Source organism: Elephas maximus, chromosome 3 (genome assembly GCF_024166365.1).
Source record: "Elephas maximus indicus isolate mEleMax1 chromosome 3, mEleMax1 primary haplotype, whole genome shotgun sequence".
Taxonomy (NCBI): domain Eukaryota; kingdom Metazoa; phylum Chordata; class Mammalia; order Proboscidea; family Elephantidae; genus Elephas; species Elephas maximus.
The window spans coordinates 193,845,889-193,866,614 of NC_064821.1; the positions used below are offsets into that span (position 1 = coordinate 193,845,889).

The 20,726-nt window shown below is 49.2% G+C and overlaps 1 protein-coding gene across 1 annotated transcript; it reads right to left on the reverse strand.

Moving 5' to 3' along the window:
• Nucleotides 1–593: 593 nt before the first annotated feature.
• Nucleotides 594–19,910, reverse strand: UBQLN4 (ubiquilin 4). Its single transcript, XM_049880756.1, has 11 exons — nt 19,769–19,910; nt 18,103–18,254; nt 17,498–17,715; nt 16,659–16,921; nt 10,324–10,482; nt 6,631–6,856; nt 5,406–5,545; nt 4,811–4,894; nt 4,521–4,636; nt 4,120–4,306; nt 594–2,473 (listed from the first exon to the last, which is right to left on the reverse strand). Exons 1-11 carry the CDS (start codon nt 19,874–19,876, stop codon nt 2,321–2,323), a joined length of 1,806 nt encoding a protein of 601 aa, XP_049736713.1. The 5' UTR covers nt 19,877–19,910; the 3' UTR covers nt 594–2,320.
• Nucleotides 19,911–20,726: the final 816 nt, after the last annotated feature.

The window sequence follows — 20,726 nt, forward strand, 5'->3', positions numbered from 1 at the left end:
CACTATTATCAGAAGTGGAACCTTCCACTCATGTTTTATTCTTTTATCACAGAGCTCTAATCTATGACCTCACCATACAAAATATAAAACCTCAGAGGTGTAAAAAGACTTAAGTTCACACAATTAGTAGTAGAGCCAGGTTTAACTTCAGAGCTCAAGACTATTAAACTCTACTTGCATAAGATCTGGACACAAGGGTGTGTTTGTTTATTTACCTTTTTGCTTGGGGTGAGGAGAGGGTAGTCTTGCCCAAAAGTCAGAGAATAGAGGTAATGACCTAGCTATCTTCTCAACACCTCGCCTACATTTCTCTCCCAGCCCTGACATGGGGGCTGGGGAACGGGGGGAAAGAAACTCAGATATATTTTATAGTCTGGGAATGGAGACTAGAAGAATGCAATCCTTCTCATCCCTCAGCCATGGATTATTGATACCTCCATGATCAGTTATCCCTTAACCTTCAATGTTTCTTAACGCCTGTTGTCACTAAGCACAACTTCAGATTCCTCTATATCCCACTTTATGCCCTCTAAAACCAAGTTGTCTTCAGCTAGCCTCCTCTCCCACAGAAAACAAACACCAAAACACCCTCACAATGAAGACCACGCCATTTATTTACAAGGGCCAGTGTGGGAGTTGGGGGAAATAGGGAAGGAAAGCCACACAGACATCCTCTCTGGACTGCTTGGGACCCTCTTCCACTTGGAGCAAAACTCTGTTCCTCTTGCCTGCATATTCTCAGCCATGGGTCCTCCAAGCAGCTGGGCCGTGTAGCAGAGGGAGGATGTGGTATGAGCCTCCTCTGTGCTCCAGTAGAGCAAATGTCCAATTCCAGATCAAAGGCATCACTGCCATCCTCTCCTCTCCCTCCTCAAACAGAATTTTCTGGCCTGGAGGAAAACTGTGAAGAACTGAAAGAGCAGGGGCTAGGAAGCCAAAGGCCATGATTTCTGGAGGGAAAGACTCCTCTCCTGTCCCTCTAAAGCATTACCAGAATGAAGGGTAATAAAAGTGCTGGTCACAGTCCTGACTGCTTCAGAAGGGGTACCTCACACTACCCTTGGGTTATCCAGTACCCAGAAGTCCAAGGGACCTAGCTCTCCTTGCTATAGCCATTCCTATCCCAGACTGGCCATTCTATCCACTCTTTAGTTAGAGAGAGCTCTGAATCAGAAATCCACAAAGAATCCACCTCCCACCCCAACTCACGTGCATACACACACACACACACACACACTCATTCACCCAACTCCCCACTGCTGAGATAGATCTCAGTGCCCTCCAGGTCTTTTGAGAGGGGCTCAAGACAGTGGCATTAGGCAGGTTTGGGTTCATGGAAAGGTGCATGTGTGTGTGTATAAGCATGTGTATTTGAAGAAATGGAGCCAATATGACCCCTTGTGAGCCAACACTCTTAAGCTTCATTGAGCCCCTTTCTTCAACTCAAATCCATTAGCATTTCTAAGTCTCCTCTGCCAGTCCTGGGCCTAACCTCCCCCACCTAAAAAAAACTACTAGCGCTCCTATTCCCTAACTGTCAACTCCAGTTTCCAAGCCTTTATTAATCCCCCTCCCATTCCTTTCCTCCAGAAAATCTCATTCCCTCCTCTTCTGCACCCATCTCCACTCGGCTGGTCCAGGGCTTGCTAAATCTTTGACCAGAAGGCTGTGACTTATCTTCCCCTTCAGACAGGGAGAACAAACAGGGTCCTCCTCCTCCCCCTGGAAGCCCCAACAGAATCCACAAAAAAGTACTGGATCAGGACAGGGAGTGAGGAGGAAAGTCACAGATAGCCTGTTTTACCTGTCCCTCCTTCAGAGTGTGAAATTCTAGCTTTGTGCCTTTTCTTAGCAGAGGTTGGGCTAGGAGGAGGAGGGAGTGGTGGAGAGAAAGAAGGAAGAGTTACCAAGAATAAACATAAGATAAGAAAACCCTACCCGTACAGATGGAAGACTCTGTTCCAGTAAACCAGATAGCTGGTTCCTCTTTTGATTCTACACTGCCACCGAGAAGTTTGCAGATTATAAAAGGTGTTTGTGGTGGGGCAAGGAGGTGGGGCCAATCAAACAAACCTGAAAAGTGTTTAAATAGCTGTGCTCAAGGAGGATCAGGAGAGAAGATTCAATCAGAGATGTAAAAGTAAACCAAAATTCTTAGATAGAGCTACAGGATTAAGGCCCATGCCTCTAAATTGCTCTGCTGTCTGGGGAGGACAAGAGAGAAAACAGAGTAGATGACAAGCTCCAGAGGGTGGGGACTCTGAGAGAACCAAACACTGGCATGGAAGGAAGGGAGAGGCAGGAGGCATGGGCCGAGGGATTAGGAGAGTTGAGAGCCCAGGAGTCTCTCAATAGCTGCATTGATGTCCCCTCCTGTGGCAATCAGGGCCTGCAGGTTGGCCTCACGATTGATGAAACCCATAGAGTTGAGCTGCTCCAGTTGCTGCTGAAATCTCACTTCCGGAGTCTGCACCTGGAGGGGAGAGGCCTTGTGAACTGGGCCCTGGATCACCCTTGGAGGCCTATCTGAATCTGAGGGTTCCTAGGGGAGGGAAGAGGCCCAGCAGGCCTTCTCCAGTGTCCTCAGAGTCAACCAAGAGGGCAGGCGAGGGTATACTGCAAGCAGGGGGCAAAGAACCTGAGTTTCAAGTCACTAAACAACTGTGTAATAATGAGGGGGTATCTTTCTTAAAACTTCAAAGTAACTGACAGTCCTCGATCAGCCTATTTTCCTAACCACTTTCCATGAACATCTTGGAGGTGTTAATAGACACCCCAAGAGCCAAATGCTCTGTGGTCAAATAAGATGCATGTTAAACAACATGATGAGCATATTTAACGTCACTGAACTATACTTAGGAAACCCCGGTGGCATAGTGGTTAAGAGCTACAGTGGCTAACCAAAAGGTCAGCAGTTCAAATCTACCAGGCGCTCCTTGGAAACTCTATGGGGCAGTTCTACTCTGTCCTATAGGGTCGCTTTGAGTCCGGAACTATACTTGTAAAGATTATTGACATGGGGAATGTTTTGTTACCTATATATTTATGGCAACAACAAAAAAAGAGCCATTAAAAAAGTGCATGGTAAACACTACCCCTAAATTCATTCCTGGCAGTCATCACACATACAGCAATATTAAAGGCCAGAGAAGGGCCCCAAGAAAGAAAGATCCTGTTTAATTTTGTTTAATTGATCAACAAACACAGCTATTTACAAAAGAGAAGGTTTTTCATTCCTGACCCTCCTATAAACATCTCCTGGAAATGTTTTCCTAAAGGATGTTTGGGAAGTACTAGGCTAGACTCTTAGAGCTAGAAGGAGCCCAGCAATCACAGTCTACCTGCCTGTGGATGAGAGAAAATTGTCATCTAGAGAAGGAAAGGACTTGCCTAGGGTCAGAGAGCAAGTCTGCCACACAGGCCCCCGACTTGCAGTACAAAAGCCCATTCCAGAGCTTTGTGCTCCTTCTCTTCACAGTTCACAGAGCGGGGCACACATGAGGCACAGATCTGTTGACTGGCTTTTAACAGAAAGGTTAAGGGGTTCACCCGGGGTCATCCCCACTGATCCTCCAAGCCCCTGGCCTTGATTTTGTATCCTCTCACCTCCCAGAATCCTCCTCTCTGAGTCTCAGAGATGGGGCGTGCTTTAATCAGCAAAAGAATCCTCTAAGTAGAAGTGGTATAACACAGTGGTTGAGGTGTTAATTCAGGAGCCCCTATGCCTGGGTTTGAATCTTGGCTCTGTTACTAGCTGTGTGATCTTGAACAAGCAAATTAACCTCTCTGGGCCTCATTTTCCTCCCTCTGTAAAACAGACTAGTAAGAACAAATTTCCTTTCAAGGCTGTTGTGAGGAAGAGGTGAGCTCTTATACATAAAGCACTTAGAACAGAACCTGGCACATGGTAGGTGCTATTACTATTCTCATCTTCATTTTATAGTTGTGGACACTGAACTCAGAGGGTCAGTAACTTGCCCAAGGCTAGTCAGTGGCAGACCAGGCTCTCAAGCTGGTCTGGCTGCTTCTGAAGCTTGCTCTGCTGCTCCACACTACTGCTACGCTTGACTCCGCCCAGGTCGACATGGCGGCCCAGCACCAGCCCCGCTGCCCTGGTACCTGTGAGTTTCCACTTCCGGCCAAAAGCTGGATCATCTGCTGCATGAGCTGCTGCTGGGCACTGGAAGTCCCTGTTGGAGAAGATGTGGCTGGCGTGGCTGGGGAGGAGCTGGGGGCCTCGGGCACAGGCCCAGTGTTGCTGCCTGCTGAGGGTGCTGGAGTCCGGGACATCCCAAAGGAGCCAAGGCTGCAGGCGGGAGATAACTGTGTGAGAGACTGAGAGGTGGGAGGTAGCATCCAAGGTAGGGACGGAAGTGTGAGATCCAGCAGGCAAAGCAGTTAGAGGGAGCAGAAAAAGAGACCCTCAGAGACACAGGCTGCCAGGGGACAGCAGGGCTCGGAGAGAGGAGTTGGAGGGGAGGGTGGCCAGAACTTAGCTGCTCATCTGCCCCCAGCCTTACCTGGGTACCAGCCCAGGGGCCTCGGTCTGCAAGGTCTGCAGCCCCTGCTGGATCTGCAGCAGTGCCTGCATGGCACGGGGGTTGGTAAGGATGGAGAGTGACTCCGGGTTCTGCATCTGGTGGGAAACCAGTGGACAAAGGTACCAGGAGGTAGCGGGAAAGAGGAGGCAGCCAAGCCCTGAGTCCAGAGCCCAGTTCTGCCCCATGCTGGGTACCCACTCTTCCACCTACGGGGCTTCAGAGACCACCCCTTGCCCTCAACCTCCGCCCTCTCTAGGCTCCTCACTCACCTGCTGCAGGAAGACTGGGAGCTGCAGGCGGAGCTGCTCCTGCAGCTGGGGGTTCCCCGCAAAGAGTGGCACGTTCACCATCATCTGCCAAAGTGAACGTAGTAGGGGGAAGCCTGGGCCCCTCTGTCTTAAGAATTCTCCCACATCCTCAGACTCCCATGCCCTACCTACTCCCATAGGAAATCTGGCCAGCTTTTCCAAGGACTTCAAAGTGTCCTAAAGGCCTAAGCACAACAGTGAGAGGAAGCAGAACTATACTCTGGGCAACGATGAGTATCCGGAGTCAGGTTGCTCGGTCCTGGGTCTGAAGACGATGATGACGATGCTAGCTAAGATTTCCAAGAGGACACAGTACTTACTATGTGCCATGTCCTGTCCTGAACATTTGACATGTGTTAACTCATTTAATCCCACAACAACTCTATGAAGTAGGAACTATTTTTACAGATAAACGGAGGTTAAATAACACGCTTAACTCACAGCCAGGAAGTGGCAGAGCTGGGGATACACAGTCCTGGCTCTTGACCACCACAAGAAATCGCCCCCAAGCAGAGGACTCCTCCCCTCAGCACACTCCCCTGTGCCAGCTCAATACCTGCGCAGCAAAGTCGGGGTTCTGGGCAAGCGTCTGCATCATGCTGCGCATGTACGGGGCCGAGATCACATTCTGCATCAGCTGAGGGTTCTCAGAGATCTGCTGGAGCAAGGCCTGCATTTCTGGGCTGTTGAACACCCCTAGAAGAAGGAGGGGAAAAGAACAGGAGAGAAGGGGTCCCGATGGAAACCAGATGCCTCCCTCACGTCAGTCTGCCTTACTCTAGACACTGAATGGTTACAAAGCTCAGGGAAGCAATGGTAAAATGGTCACCCACGTGCTGTGGTGTGAGTCCACGTCTCTCCTGACTTCACCTTGGTCATCTTGCCTTGCTCTGGCCTGGCTCCTTTCCCATCTCCTTTGCTAAGGACAGGCCAGTTGGAAACTAGGTCTGATTCATGCCCCTCTGGACTGCTCCTGCCACAAGCTCAGATAATGTCAGAGTTGGGAAGAATCGCCTAAAGATAACCTAGAACTTGTCTTAGTGGCAGACCCTTTCCTCAAACCAAATCTCATCCAGAACTAAGTATTTCAATATTCTGGTTGGAGCTGGGGCTGGAGGCCTGGGGCCTCTCCCATTTGGTCCTTCCTCACTCTGGAGATGGTCCAGACCCCTCAGGACTTGGGAACACAATTGAAAAACCACAGATCAAGTTGAAGTCCCTTGTTTTACAAAGAAGGAAAATGAAGCAGACAGAGGGGCAGAGACTTGCCCAATCAAGATGTCCCCCAGGGTACAGGGAAAGCAGGGCATCTACCAAAGGCCTCCTCGGGGCCATGTGTACAGCCATAGTCCAGATAAATGGGGCACCCCCAAAGGCTGTGCAGCGTATAACCTGCACTTCTGAGCATAGCAGCCCTGCGCATCCCTCTCCCCCAGCCTCACATCTGCGTGGCCCCAGGTCTGCCCTGATTCCTCTCCAATACCCCCTTCCCCAGTCAGACCCATTTACATGGGATAGTACTGGCAGTGCTCAAAGAGCTCAGGCCTGGTTTATTCTTGAGTTCCTACTTAGGTCATACCACGGACATCAGGACACGGCCAATACCAAGCCTTACCCTCTGAGGGGCCTGGCCAGTCCCCCAGCTGCAGAATCCCCTGTGTGGCTTCAGTATAGTCTCACCTCTGTCTTAAATATCCTGGAGCAGTGTGGACCCCATTCAGTCCTGGGGCAGAGGGGCTACCCTGGTGACCCCACTAAGTTCCTTCCACCCTAGGACATACCTGACCCCAGGCTAGCCGCATTGATCCCAAAGGGGTTCGAGACTGTCGGGTGCACCTGGCTGGTCCCCGATCCTCCGGTGCCCTCCCCACCGGACCCGGGGGCCTGGGAGGTGGGGGGCGAGGGGCTCCAGGGGTTAGGGAGGGGCTCTCGATTCTCAGTCCGCAGAGGCTGGGAGGACGAGCTGTCGGAGTTCCCGGCCAGGGAAGAGAAGGGATTGTTGCCAAACTGGGAGGAGGGAAAGGTTTCGGGTTAAGGACTGAAACAAATCAGGGACAAGGGCTAGGCCCTTTCTCTCTTCTCACCGAACAGCCTCCCCTTCCCCGGGAAAGGGAGAGAGATCTAAGACCGTGGAGGTCCTCAGCTCAGTGCTTTGCCCCATGATGGGCAGCTCCATCTTGGCCCTGCTGATGCTAATGACTGGATAGCTGAATCCCTCAGATAACTTTCTCATCTCCTTGTGGCTCCAAATATTCGGTCTCTAGTCTCCTCTGTGTCCACATAGCCCTTTACTCACCTTTCCCATCATGTAGGGAGGTATTTGTTTTCTACTAGCACTTAAAGAGCACAGACAATCTCGGACTCACCTTTGCACTCCCAGCCCCTGACACTAGTAGGTGCTCAATAAGTATTGTTGGCTTGATGGGAGCTGGCTCTCAGGCCTGGCTCTCCTACTTCAACCCTGATCTGCTTCCAGCTCCCTTTATCCAGCCACCCCAGTCCAACCCCAGCTCCCCAAAGCAGCTATCCCTCATTTCCCAGGCCCCCTAAGTGCCACTGTCTGTCCCTCCAGGCACCCCACAGCAGAGCCCCACACTGGCAAGTCCTATGGCTGAGGATGCTCTCCCTGGGTCTTCTTCCCCAGCCCTTGGTCCCCCACCCAGTTTTCCCATCCCCAGCCTAGCTCCTCGCACTGGCCACTTCAGTGGACAGGCCTCCATCACCTCCTGTCCCCTTAGCACCAGCCTCCTCACAGTGGTACCCAGGATGGTCTCCTGGTTTGCCCTTCATTGGATAGTGCCCAGCTTCTTCTCTCTGGACCCTCCAGCACCCAGGACACAGCCCTGTGCAAGGGGCATGCTGTAAGAGTCCCAGAGCCCATTTCCCTTGCTCAGCCTTCCTCAGGGCCTCAAAGCTCGGTGGCTCCCTCTCCCCAGTGCCCTGGCAGCCCTGCTCTGAGCAGGAGATATCTGAGGAGACTCAGCCCCTTCGCATATGGGGTTTCATACCCAGTCACTTTTCCTGTTTATTCAAAGCGGGTCACAGGGGCCACGACTGATCAAGGAACTCTCCTGCCCTAAGTCATGGTTCCTTCTTACCAGATGCCTGTTCAGATAACAGGGCTTGCAGGCCAGGGTTCACACACCACAGTTTCAGTCTTTGTCCCTGTTTCAGATTTCCTGTTCTGGTAACTTGCCAAGACTCATCTAGTTCTGGGCCTTGCTTTGTTCTTCCCAGTATACCCTAAGGACTGAATCCCCTTCCTTGAACCACCCATAGGGATAACAGCCACCATTTATTGAGCACCTACTATGTGCCTGACCTATTTATTCTAATGCTTAAAATATCCCTCTAATACACCAGTTCTCCAAGGGTGGTCAGAGGACCCCTGTGAGGTTCAACCTGTTTTTCACTCTCATTTTCTCATGAGGGCACAGCAGAGTTGTCCAAAGGCTACATAATGTGTGACATTGCAACAGACGGAAGGCAGAAGCAGATCAGAGAATTCACCTGTCTTATCATAAGCCAGACATTAAAGAGATCTGCAACAATGTAAAACAAGGCCACCCTTTCCTCTAAAAGCTGTTTGTTTTGGAAAATAGTCATTTATATAACCTACAATAACAAAAGCCTTTCGGGGTCTGCAGTTTTTAAGACTATAACGGGGCCCTGAGACCAAAAATGTTGAAAATCCATTTTGAAAAGGAGGAAGCTAAGACTTAAAACCTTAGGAAGGTTAAGCAACTCGCTTAAACTCACACTAGAAAATGGTGGCCCAGGTATTTGAACCAGGTTTGTTGATGCCGAATGCTATGTTCTCTTAGCTAAACCAGTGGTTCCCACCATCAGAATTAGCGGGAGTGCTTGTTATAAGCTTGTCTCAACTATATGATTTTTTATCAGATGCATGCATTACTTTGATTTAAAAAAAAACTTAATGAAAAACTTAAATAAAATTCCATACAAATTTCTTTAAAAATCTGTAGTTGATCCCTATAAGCAATTTCTAAAATTTGAGAGAGTAATGCCAAGAATAACCAGGATGATGTCAAAGAACAAAGTGGGGGATTCACTCTACCAGATACCCACACTGACTTAAGACAGTGTGGTATCACTGTAGGGATAGGCAAATTGACCAGTGGAACAGAATAGGGTCAGCAAGAGACAAACAGATCTGTGGAAACCTGGTGTAGGACAGAGATGGCATAAACAAGCCACTGGTAAAGCGTGGGCCACTCAGTATATGGGGCTGGCAAAACTGCTTAGCCACAGGAAAAAGGGATGTGAGATCCCAACCTCACACCTGGATGCTGGTTCCAGGGCCACATTCAGTTTGTGAAAATTCATCCGGCTGTACGTTTACAATAGGTGCGCTTTTCTATGTCTATTTATCCTTCAATAAAACATTTTAAAAATGGTAAACATTTTTTGTTTCAATGTTTAAAGCAAGTTGAAAATGATATGAACAGTGTGATACCTCTTTTGTGAGGTTTAAAATATCCAAAACAGCCCTATAGATTGTTTTTGGATACACACATAGGTCATAAAAGCATAAAGAAATGAACCAGAATGATAAACACCAGCTTCAAAGAAGTAATTACTTCTGGAGAGGGAAAGAGGCAGAGGGGTACGTGAAGGCTGCAATTCTATCTGTAATGTCTTCCTTCCAATGTTAAATACGTGTACCACCATACACAAAATACTGACAACGCTAGTTGCCTCTGGGGTAGAAGAGAGGTGGCTGAGAGGAAATAGAAAGATCCCCTCTGTGTACTTCTGTCTAGGTTGTACACTTTTTGAAGACTCTCTTGGTTACCTTTTGCAACTTTTGAATTTTGAAAGGCGTAAATGCATAATGCATTTAATGTAAATTAAAATTTTAAAAAACACACAAAGAAAGCACTGACACTATATATGACAGCGTGTTAGGGTTAGATAAAATTGGGTACTAGATATAAGATAATGCTATATTTTTAGCTATGCTTTTTGGGCCCTTGGAAATAATTCAAAAAGCATTTTTGAAAGTGCATATTCCTGGGACCCAACCCCAGAGACTGAGTCAATAAGTAGTTCGAGGGTGGTGACCAGGAGTGTCATTACCAAGCTCCCCGGGTGATTCTGATGCAGGTGACCTGTGGACCACAGTTGAGACACATTGCTAGGAGCAGCTGTCTGCCCCCCAGGCCTGCCCCACAACCTTTGAGCCTCTGGTGTAAGAAGTTTGTCAGAACAATGTCAAATCCCTTGGACACGGCCCCCACCCACTTCTTCAGGGAACTCTGCTATCTTCCACCTTAGTCCCATGCCGAGTTGTGCCGTCTTTGCCTACACATTGTGAGAGCCAGCCTTCAAGCCAAGGTCTACCCATCAGGGGAGTGGGGGAAGAAAGTGGTACCCTGAACCTTGCCTGGGTCTGGGGGCAGGGAATCCTGTGCCCAGACAGCCCCTTCCACTGCCCCAGCCCCAGCCCCTACCTGCTCACGGGCAGCACTGAACATGGGCTCCTGGATGTCCGTGTACATGCGACGGAGGGCATTATACCCTCCGGGGATGCTCTCAAGGTTGCTCAGGGCCCGGTCCTGGTTCCGCATCATCTCCTGCATCATGGCTGGATTCCGAGCAAGCTCCATGGTCTGGTGGAGAGAGAAAAAGACATGATGGGCCTTGGAATCAGGGTAGCACCAAGCTAGGAAAAGGGTGGGGCCAGAGGAGGGGCCTGCATCAGGACCAGAGTCCAGGGCGCAGGAACTGCCCACAGCGGCAGGGAGTGGGGTGAACAGGACTTCCTTCTTCTACTGTAATCTTGGCTCTAACCCTGCCTCCCCCTGGGTATTTTGGTTAGCTTTTTCAAGTGGGGGACAATGATCCCAGGTAAATACGGGCAGCAGCTTCCCTCCCTCAGGATCTGAGGGTCCACAGGAGTGTCATGGAACATGGAAGAAGCAGAGTAAGAAGGAAACCCAGAGAGGGGAGGCAGAAGAGAAAATTAACATCTACTGGGCAACCTACTGCATACGAGCACTAGGCTAAATACAGAATTTGAGTCATTTCATCCCCACAGTAACCCTCCCAGGTAGGTATTTCGGTCCCTCTTTTGCAGATGAGATAGATGTTAACTGACTTGCTGCCTGGGGACACACAGCTGGTTAGCGGTGCAGCCAGGTTTGCAGGCCAGGTCAGTCTACGTGACAAAGACCATTCTGTGATTCAGGTAAATAACCACAAATAGAGGAGCAAAAGGATTCAAGCTGGGACATGCTACCAACACCCCCTAACCCCCAACCTCCAGGTCAGGTCTTTGGCCTGACTGCACCTTGAGAAATGCCAAAAGTGAGGGCAATGGTTCACTCTCAATTAAGCATGTCAATCCCAGGGAAGAGGAGTGCATGATGGGAAAAATTAGCATAGCTATTTCTTGTTCCCATCCAGTTTGGAATACCCTCTCTCTCCACCATCCCTCCCTCCTTTCCCACGGTGCTCCACACTTGCCTTTTCTAAGATGACTTGTGGGCTAATATATCCAGCCTCATGAGGCTCTGATCTCTTGCGGCACAATTCATTCAAGCGGTAAATATTTATTTATTTATTGTGCTTTAAGTGAAAGTTAACAAATCAAGTCAGTCTCTCATGCAAAAACTTATACACACCTTGCTATGTACTACTAGCTGCTCTCCTAATGAGACAGCACACTCCTTCTCTCTACCTTGTATTGCCCCTGTCCATTCAACCAGCTCCTGTCCCCCTTTTCCTTCTCATCTTGCCTCCAGACAGGAGTTGCCCACAGTCTCCTGTGTCTACTTGAGCCAAGAAGCTCACTCCTCACCAGCATCATTGTCTATCTTACAGTCCAGTCCAATCCCTGCCTGGAGAGTTGGCTTCGGGAATGGTTCCAATCTTGGGCTAACAAAGGGTGTGGGGACCATGACCTCCAGGGTCCTTCTAGTCTCAGTCAGACCATTAAGCCTGGTCTTTTTATGAGAATTTGAGATCTGCATCCCACTGTTCTCCTGCTCCATCAGGGATTCTCTGTCGTGTTCCCTGTCAGGGCAGTGATTGGTGGTAGCCGGGCACCATCTAGTTCTTCTGGTCTCAGGCTGATGACACCTCTGGTTTATGTGGCTCTTTCTGTCTCTTGGGCTCATCTTTACCATATGTCTTTGGTGTTCTTCATTCTCCTTTGCTCCAGGTGGGTTGAGACCAATTAATGTATCTTAGATGGCCGCTTGCTAGCATTTAAGACCCCAGATGCCTCTCACCGAAGTGAGATACCGAACGTTTTCTTAATACATTTTGTTATAGTTGACCTAGATGTCTCCTGAAACCGTGGTCCCCAGATCCCCATCCCTGCTACTCTGGCCTTCAAAGCATTTGGTTGTATTCAGGAAACTTCTTTCAAGCAGTAAATATTTATTGAGTGCTTACTATGTACCAAAGGCTGGTGGCGCCACAGTTAAGTACTTGGCTGTTAACTGAAAAGTTAAGCCACTCAACAGCTCTGTGGGAGAAAGACATGACCATCTGCTTCCATAAAGATTGCCATTGTTGTTGTTAGGTGCTCTTGAGTCAGAGTTCATAGCGACCCTGCGTACAACAGAACGAAACGCTGCCCAGTCCTGCGCCATCCTCACAATTATTACTATGTTTGGGCCCATAATTGCAGCCACTGTGTTAATCCATTTCATTGAGGGTCTTCCTCTTTTTCACTGACCCTCTACTTTACCAAGCATGATGTCCTTCTCCAGGGACCGATCCCTCCTGAAAACATGCCCAAAGTACATGAGATGAGGTCTCACCATCCTCGCTTCCAAGGAGCACTCTGGCTGTACTTGGTCCAAGACAGATTTGTTCATTCTTCTGAAAGTCCATGGTATGTTCGATATTCTTCAGCAACACCACAGTTCAAAGGCATCAACTCTTCTTTGTTCGTCCTTATTCATTGTCCAGCTTTTGCGTGCATATGAGGCGACTGGAAACATCTTGGCTTGGGTCAGGTGCACCTTAGTCTTCAAAGTGACATGTTTGCTTTGGAACACTTTAAAGAGGTCTTTTGCAGCAGATTCACCCCATGCAATATGTCATTTGATTTCTTGACTTCTGCTTCTATGGGTGTTGAATGTGGATTCAAGTAAAATGAAATCCTTGACAACTTCAATCTTTTCTCCATTTATCATGATTTTGCTTATTGGGCCAGCTGTGAGAACATTTATTTTATGCTGAGGTGTAATCCATATTGAAGGCTGTAGTCTTAGATCTTCATCAGCAAGTGCTTCAAGTCCTCTTTACTTTCAGCAAGCAAGGCTGTGTCATTTATATATCATAAGTTGTTAATGAGTCTTCCTCCAATCCTGATGCTGTGTTGTTCATATAGTCCAGCTTCTTGGGTTATTTGCTCAGCATACAGATTGAATAAGTATGGTGAAAGGAAACAATCCTGACACACGCCTTTCCTGATTTGAAACTATGCAATATCCCCTTGTTCTGTTCGAGTGACTGCCCTTGGTCTAGGTACAGTTTCTGCATGAGAACAATTAAGTGTTATTGAATTCCCATTCTTTGCAATGCTATCCATAATTTGTTATGATACATAGTCAAGTGTCTTTGCATAGTTAATAAAACATAGGTAAACATCTCTCTGATATTCTCTGCTTTCAGCCAAGATCCATCTGACATTAGCAATGATATCCTTTGTTCCACACCCTCTTCTGAATCTGGCTTAACTTTCTGGCAGTTCCCTGTTCAGGTAATGCTGTAACCATTTTTGAATTATCTTCAGCAAAATTTTACTTATAGATGATATCAATGATAAAACAAAACAAAAACCCAAATACATTGTCGTTGAGTCGATTCCAACTCATAGTGACCCTTTAGGACAGAGTAGAACTGCCCCATAGGGCTTCCAAGGAATGAATTTGAACTGCCGACCTTTTGGTTAGCAGCCAAGCTCTTAACCACTGCACCACCAGGGCTCCAATATTAATGATATTGTTCAAAAATTTCCACATTCTGTTGGATCACCTTTCTTTGGAATGGGCACAACTACGAACCTCTTCCAGTCGGTTGGCCAGGTAGCTATCTTCCAAATTTCTTGGCATGGATGAGTGAGCACTTCCAACGTTGCATCCATTTGTTGAAACATCTCAGTTGATATTCTGTCAACTCCTGGAGCCTTGTTTTTGCCAATGCTTTCAGTGCAGCAGCGACTTCTTTCTTCAAATACCATTGGTTCTTGATCATATGCTACCTCCTGAGATGGCTGAAAGGAGCCTTGCTGGCACAGTGGTTAAAGCGATCAACTGCTAACCGAAAGGTCAGCAGTTTGAAACCACCAGCGACTCCGCGGGAGAAAAGATGTGGTAGTTTACTTCCATAGAGATTTACAGCCTTGGAAACCCTATGGGATGGCTATGATTCAGAGTTGATTTAATGGCAGTGGGGTTTTGGGAAATGGTTGAACAATTGTTTTTGGTACAGTTATACAGTTACTTTGTGTATTCCTTCCATCTTCTTTTGATGCTTCCTGCGTTGTTCAATATTTTGCCCATAGAATCCTTCAGTATTGCAACTCAAGGCTTGAATTTTTTCTTCAGTTCTTTCAGCTTGAGAAATGCTGAGCGTGTTCTTCCCTTTTTGTTTTCCTACTCCAGGTCTTCGCACATTTCATTACAATACTTTGTCTTCTGGAGCCGCCCTTTGAAATCTTCTGTTCAGCTCTTCATTATTTCTTCCATTTGCTTTAGCTACCCTACGTTCAAGAGCAAGTTTCAGAGTGTCATCTGACATCCATTTTGGTCTTTTCTTTTTTTCCTGTCTTTTTAATGACGTTTTGCTTTCTCCGTATATGATGTCCTTGATGTCATCCCCCAACTCATCTGGTCTTCAGTCATTAGTGTTCGATGCATCAAAGCTATTCTTGAGGTGGTCTCTAAATTCACGCGGAATATACTCAAAGTCGTACTTCGGTTCTTGTGGACTTGCTTTAATTTTCTTCAGTTTCAGCTTGAACTTGCATAGGAGCAATTGATGGCCTTGTTTTGCAGTCAGCCCCTGGCCTTGTTCTGACTGATGATATTGAGCTTCTCCATCGTCTCTTTCCACAGACGCAGTTGATTTGATTCCTGTGCATTCCATTTGGCAAGGTCCACGTATATAGTTGCCACTTATGATGCTGGAAAAAGGTATTTGTAATGAATAGGTCATTGGTCTTGCGAAATTCTATCATGAGATTTTTGGCATCATTTCTATCATCAAGGGCATATTTTCCAACTATTGATCTTACATCTTTGTTTTCAACTTTCATATTCCAATCACAGTAATTATCAATGTATCTTGATTGCATGTTTGATCCATTTCAGACTGCAGCAGCTGGTAAAAGTCTTCAGTTTCTTTATCTTTGGCATTAGTGGTTGGTGCATAAATTTGAACAGTGTTATTAACTGGTCTTCCTTGTAGGTGTATGGATATTATCCTATCACTGGCAGCACTGTACTTCAGGATAGATCTTAAAATGTTCTTTTTGACAATGAATGTGACGCCCTTCCTCTTCAATTTGTCATTCCCGGTATAGTAGACCATATGAGTGTCTGATTCAAAATGGCCAATACCAGTCCATTTCAGCTCATTAATGACTAGGATATCAATGTTTATGCGTTCCATTTCATTTTTGATGACTTCCAATTTTCCTAGATTCATACTTTGTACATTTCATGTTCCAATTACTAAATGGATGTTTGCAACTATTTCTTCTCATTTTGAGTCGTGCCACATCAGCAAGTGAAGATCCCGAAAGCTTGACTCCAACCACATCATTAAGGTTGACTCTGCTTTAAGAAGGCAGCTCTTCCCCAGTCGTTTTCTGAGTGCCTTCCAACCTGATGGGCTCATCTTCTGGCATTATATCAGATAATGTTCTGCTGTTATTCATAAGGTTTTCATTGGCCAGTTATTTTAGAAGTAGATGGCCAGGTCTTTCTTCCTAGTCTCCATTAGTCTGGAAGCTCTGCTAAAACCTGTCCACCATGGATGACCTGAAATACCGGTGGCATAGCTTCCAGGATCACAGCAACACACAAGCTACCACAGTACAACAAAATGACAGATGAGTGGTGGCCATAAAGATTACAGCCTAGAAAACCCTGTCACATGGGGTTGCTATGAGTCAAAAATAGACTTGATGGCACTTAACAACAATAACTATGTATCAGGCATCATTCTAGACAGTGAACAAAAAACACTAGGAAACCCCTGCCCTCTTGGAACTTATTTTCTAATGAGTTTAGCACCAGTGTCCACAGCTCTGCTAGGCAGGTCATCTGTCTTTGGGAAATGGAGCTCTCAAAGACCAACACCAAAACTGCCTTCCCTGGGTCTCCCTTCCCCACTGGGCCCTGCCCAGCCACCTCGCTCCCCAAACATACCACTCTTATTTCCAGGCCTTTGCACTTGCTGTCCCTCTGCCCTTAACACTCTTCTCATTTTCTTCCCTTCGTTCATTGTTCTCCTCCTTTGGGTCTCAGCCTGGATGATACTTCTTCCAAGAGGCCTCCTGCCCTTCTCTGGGCTCCTAGGAGGATTCTGTGATTATCACTATAATAGCACCTACCACACTATATTATAATTGCCTGTTAACCTGTCCCACTTCCCGCCAAGAAAGCTAGGCCTGTGTCTTTTCGTCACTGTACCCCCACTGTTTAACCATGGCTGCTGAACGGATGAATAAACAAATTAATGTAGTACAAGGTAGGAAAAGGCTGGGCAGGGCAAGGCTGGGCTCCAGGTGTTCATCAACTACCTGACCTTCTCTTGTACCCACCTGCCTCATGAGCTCAGGATTGTTGAGCATATGGCTGATCTCAGGGTTCCGCTCCATCAGCTGCTGCATCTGGGGGTTGGCCATGATCATGTGGCGCATCAGGTCAGGGTTAGACATCATGTCCTGGACCAGGGGGTTCTCCATGATCTGCGACAGCATCTCAGGGTTGGACATCAGCTGCCTCTGCATCTGCTGCTGCAGCTCCATGAAGTTGGCAGAGCCCAGGCCCAGGCTGCCCAGCCCCAGGATGCCCCCAAAGCCAGCTGTGGGGAGGGGACAGGGTCACATTCTACTCAAGTGGCCTTTCCCCTACCTGGCCAAAGGTACTGAATACAGATCTCCAGGGTGGGCCCAATCTTTTCTCTGCTTCTCACAGCTCCCTTTTCCACTTACTCCCACAGCCTAGCCCTGATCCACGCGAAGAGCCATTAGACTGAGACCTCTTGGACTGCAGAGGCTTAGGCTACCCCAGAGCTGAGCACAGCACCTAGCAAAGAGCGGGCAATCAGTGACAGTCTAAGTAAATAAATATTCCCTATCCTGGCTCCTGCTGGGCCTATCATTTCTCCAAACTCACAGGTTCTTTTAATATCCTCACCCAGGGTTCCCCACGTCCCCAGCCCCATTTCTCCCCTCACTCTTAATACTTCCCCTCCTCCAGGAAGCCCTCACAGAGTAGTCTCCTCCCTGGTTTGGCTCAAATACCAGTGTTTAGAGCCCTGTGTCCAGGGGTCACCTACCCTATCAGACCAGGATCAGGGACCATATTTCTCCCTCCTCTTGACTCTCCCCAACTCCCAAACCAAAACAGCACTGTGTTCTCCTTTCTAGGGGCTTACAGAGTATGGATGCAGTTGCACTGGGGGGTCCCTCCCCAGCCCCTGGGGAGGGCCCCCCCCCACTGCTCCTCCGGCTTCCACTGCCAGCATCTGAAGTGGTGCTGCCAGAGGTGGAGGGCTGGGCAGGGGTGGCGGGTGAAGCAGGCATGGTGGAGGGTGCAGAGGCAGGGTCAGGAGTGGAGGGGGAAGAAGCAGTGGTAGCAGCCGGATCTTGAACCCTGAGGACAGAGAAAGGAGAATCCTGGTTGGAGTATACACCCCAAGAACAAGGAAGGCACCACAAAGATCAGACTGCTCTTTCTTGGCTGGGCAGTTACTACCCTAACTATGACCCTCAGGCAGGAAGAGGGAGGGGAAGGGGAGGTCAGTAAACTAGGGAGTGAGGGCGGAGCTAGTATTATCTGTCTTCAGGGCATTCTGGGAGGGGTAAATCAGGATCCCTTCGGAGGTGAGATTATAGCCTGCCTGAAAATTCATCCAGGAGCCACCTTCCCAGGCCTTGGCATAGGCCCTCTAGGTTCGGATGAGCTGATGGGTGAGAAAGCCTCAGATGTGGAAGTGAGAGGCCCAATCAGAAGCTGGGCCTGCTTATCTCCTGAACTTACTTCTGAGGGGTCTTGATGACCAGATGGACAGTGAGCCCATCCTTGATCCCATGCTGGTTCAGTGTGTCCCCATCCTTGAGGATCTTGCCGGCAAAGATCAAGACGAGCTGGTCCTGCTGGGCCTTAAACCTCCGGGAGATTTCCTCTTTGAACTGGGATCAAGAGACAGAGGTCCTTGTGGAGGGTGCCTGGGCTCCACCCACTAGGGACCCTGCCTCTTCTTTAAGAGCTTTTGCATTCCCTTGCTCCCACCTCTAGTCATGGGAAGTCCTTTCTTCAGTCTCAAGCTGCAATAAACAGCTCCTTTCTTACCCAAGGAGATGGATTATTGAGAGGCTCCTCTCTCAGTTCCATCCCAGGGTCTTCTACCCTAGAAAGTCCTTGCTGCTATCTGCCATCCCACCTCCAGTCTGTCCACCCAGCTTCCTGTGAGGGTGCTGCCTGGGCAGCCCTCCTCATCCCAATTCCTTAAACAGCCTTGGACCCAGACTGTCTTCCTTCAGTTTTTTCTTCTCAGACCTCAAGTTTCCCTCCTCCGCTTAGTCTCAGTTTCTGCTCAGTTCAGCGTTCCTGAACTACAACAAATAGATCCCAGTCATTGAATATTTACTACTCACCACTTAACCGTCTAAGTCCCATAAGATACGTACTAATGACTAGCTCCATTTTAGAGACGAGAAATTTGAGGATCAGCGAGGTTAAGTAATTTATCCTGAGCAGAATGGGAATTGGGCTTTGACCAGGCTCTTAACCGTTCAGACACACTGCCTCTCAATTGGAGCTGATTTCAAATTCAGCTGTGCAGGGAAAAGGATTTAAATTCTGGAATGGAGTGGTTTTATAAGGTTGGGAGGCAGTGGTGGCACCAAGGGCTGCCTGAGGGAGACCTAGAATCCCCAAACTCTATCAGCCCCTCCCACTAAAAAAAAAACACTCAAGTAAAAACAGTGCACTTGCTAAGCAAAGACAGTTAAGACTCCTCTTCCAACCAGAAAGCCTATCTTAAGCCCCGCCTATGTGAAATTTTGGAGCAGCCACTGGGGGTGAAGAACACAAGCGATATTCTATATTTCAACAATTGTTTATTGAGCACCTACTGCACACTGCGTAAAAACCTGAGGAGCTGAGAATCAAAAGAAATCACCTCAATTTGAGAGTAGAAAGGATCTGGGCAGAGGAAAATCCTCTCCCCACCGCCGCAGGTTTTCACCCAAAACGCTGGGAGTCCTGGGAGGCATACAGAAGGCGCCTGGCGCTCTCGGCTTGCGCCCTGGCCCCTTCTGGCTCAGCACCTTGCCGGTGCCCCCCGCTCAGCCTTGGCGCCTCGAACCCCGACTGGTCACCCGAGCGCACACTCCCCTCAAACCCAGGGTCATTCCCTTTTCCCGGTGCAAGGTGCCCCCTCTTCACTCTCCACCACGCCCCCAGCCCTGGCCACAAGGCAAACCCCGGGCCCCCCCCACGCGCGCGCGCCATGCTCCCCCGGATCTACCCTTTGCAGGGCGCCCCCTACCCGCCTCTCCTTCCTTCCCGCTCCTTGGGGTCCCTGCTGACCCCCTGCTCTTCTCTCCAGGGCCCTCCTGGTGGTCCCGACAGTCTCTCAGAGACCCCCACATCTCCTCACAGACCCCCCTCCTCCGCGCTCGGTCCCCGCCAGCCGTACTACCTCCTTGACCGAGGCTCGATCGCAGATCACAATTTCCTCCTTGTCCTTGGGGGTCTTGACGGTGACCCGAATGGGGGGCCTCGTCTCGGCCCCGCTCGGCTCCGCCATGCCGCCGCCGCCGCCGCCACCACCCGGCCGCCCGCCAGCCCGCCCCGGCTCCTCCTCCTCCTCTTCCCCGCCCGGCCGGTCCGGCTCGGCTCGGGCGCCTCCAACACTCCCCTCCCCTCCCCAAGGCTTCACCGCCCCCTCCGGACCAGCCGCAGCCACAGCGCCCCGGGCGGACCGGGGGGACCACTGCAGCGGGCCCGCCCAGGGCCAAGCCCCGGGTTCGGGAGCCTGGACAGGGCCTTGCAGGGTAGTAGCCCCTGGATGGGGCTCTGGGCGGGAGCGGGGCGTGTCCTTCACTCGCGGGGCGGGGAGCAGAGGGCGGGTTCCGGGCGAGAGACCACCGCCCACCCAAGCTGGCCCGAGCCGCGCCGCGGTCCAGTCTGGCCCAAGGCTGACCCCGCCCCCTCCGCGGGTAACTCCCGCTCCGGGACAAAGGACTTTCTGTGTCGCCGCTTTATCACTGTGCCCTGTGATAACTTGGCTTTTCCTGAGAGGCCCAGATCCCTTCCAGGCCTTCTCTTGCTCGATTTGGAGGTTGAATTTTTTCCCACCTCTGGACGTCCGCCTAGGGTCTCATATCTAGGATTGACCCTGTTCTCCCGAGGGTCGTGACCCGAATGAAGGACTGTTAAATACGGTGTCAGGGATCTGGCCTTTGCCTAGGTGGCTTTTCTGAGCCTAGGTTTCCTCAAGCTAATAATGCCTATAGCCTCATCCCACAGAATCGTGCATAAGATAGAAAACTGCTTTGGAAAGTAACCAAAGGTGTGCTTGACAAATACAGGGATTCTATTGTTATTATTATTGAATCGTGGGTTGCTAAGCGGACATGACGCCTTCTCTCTCTTCG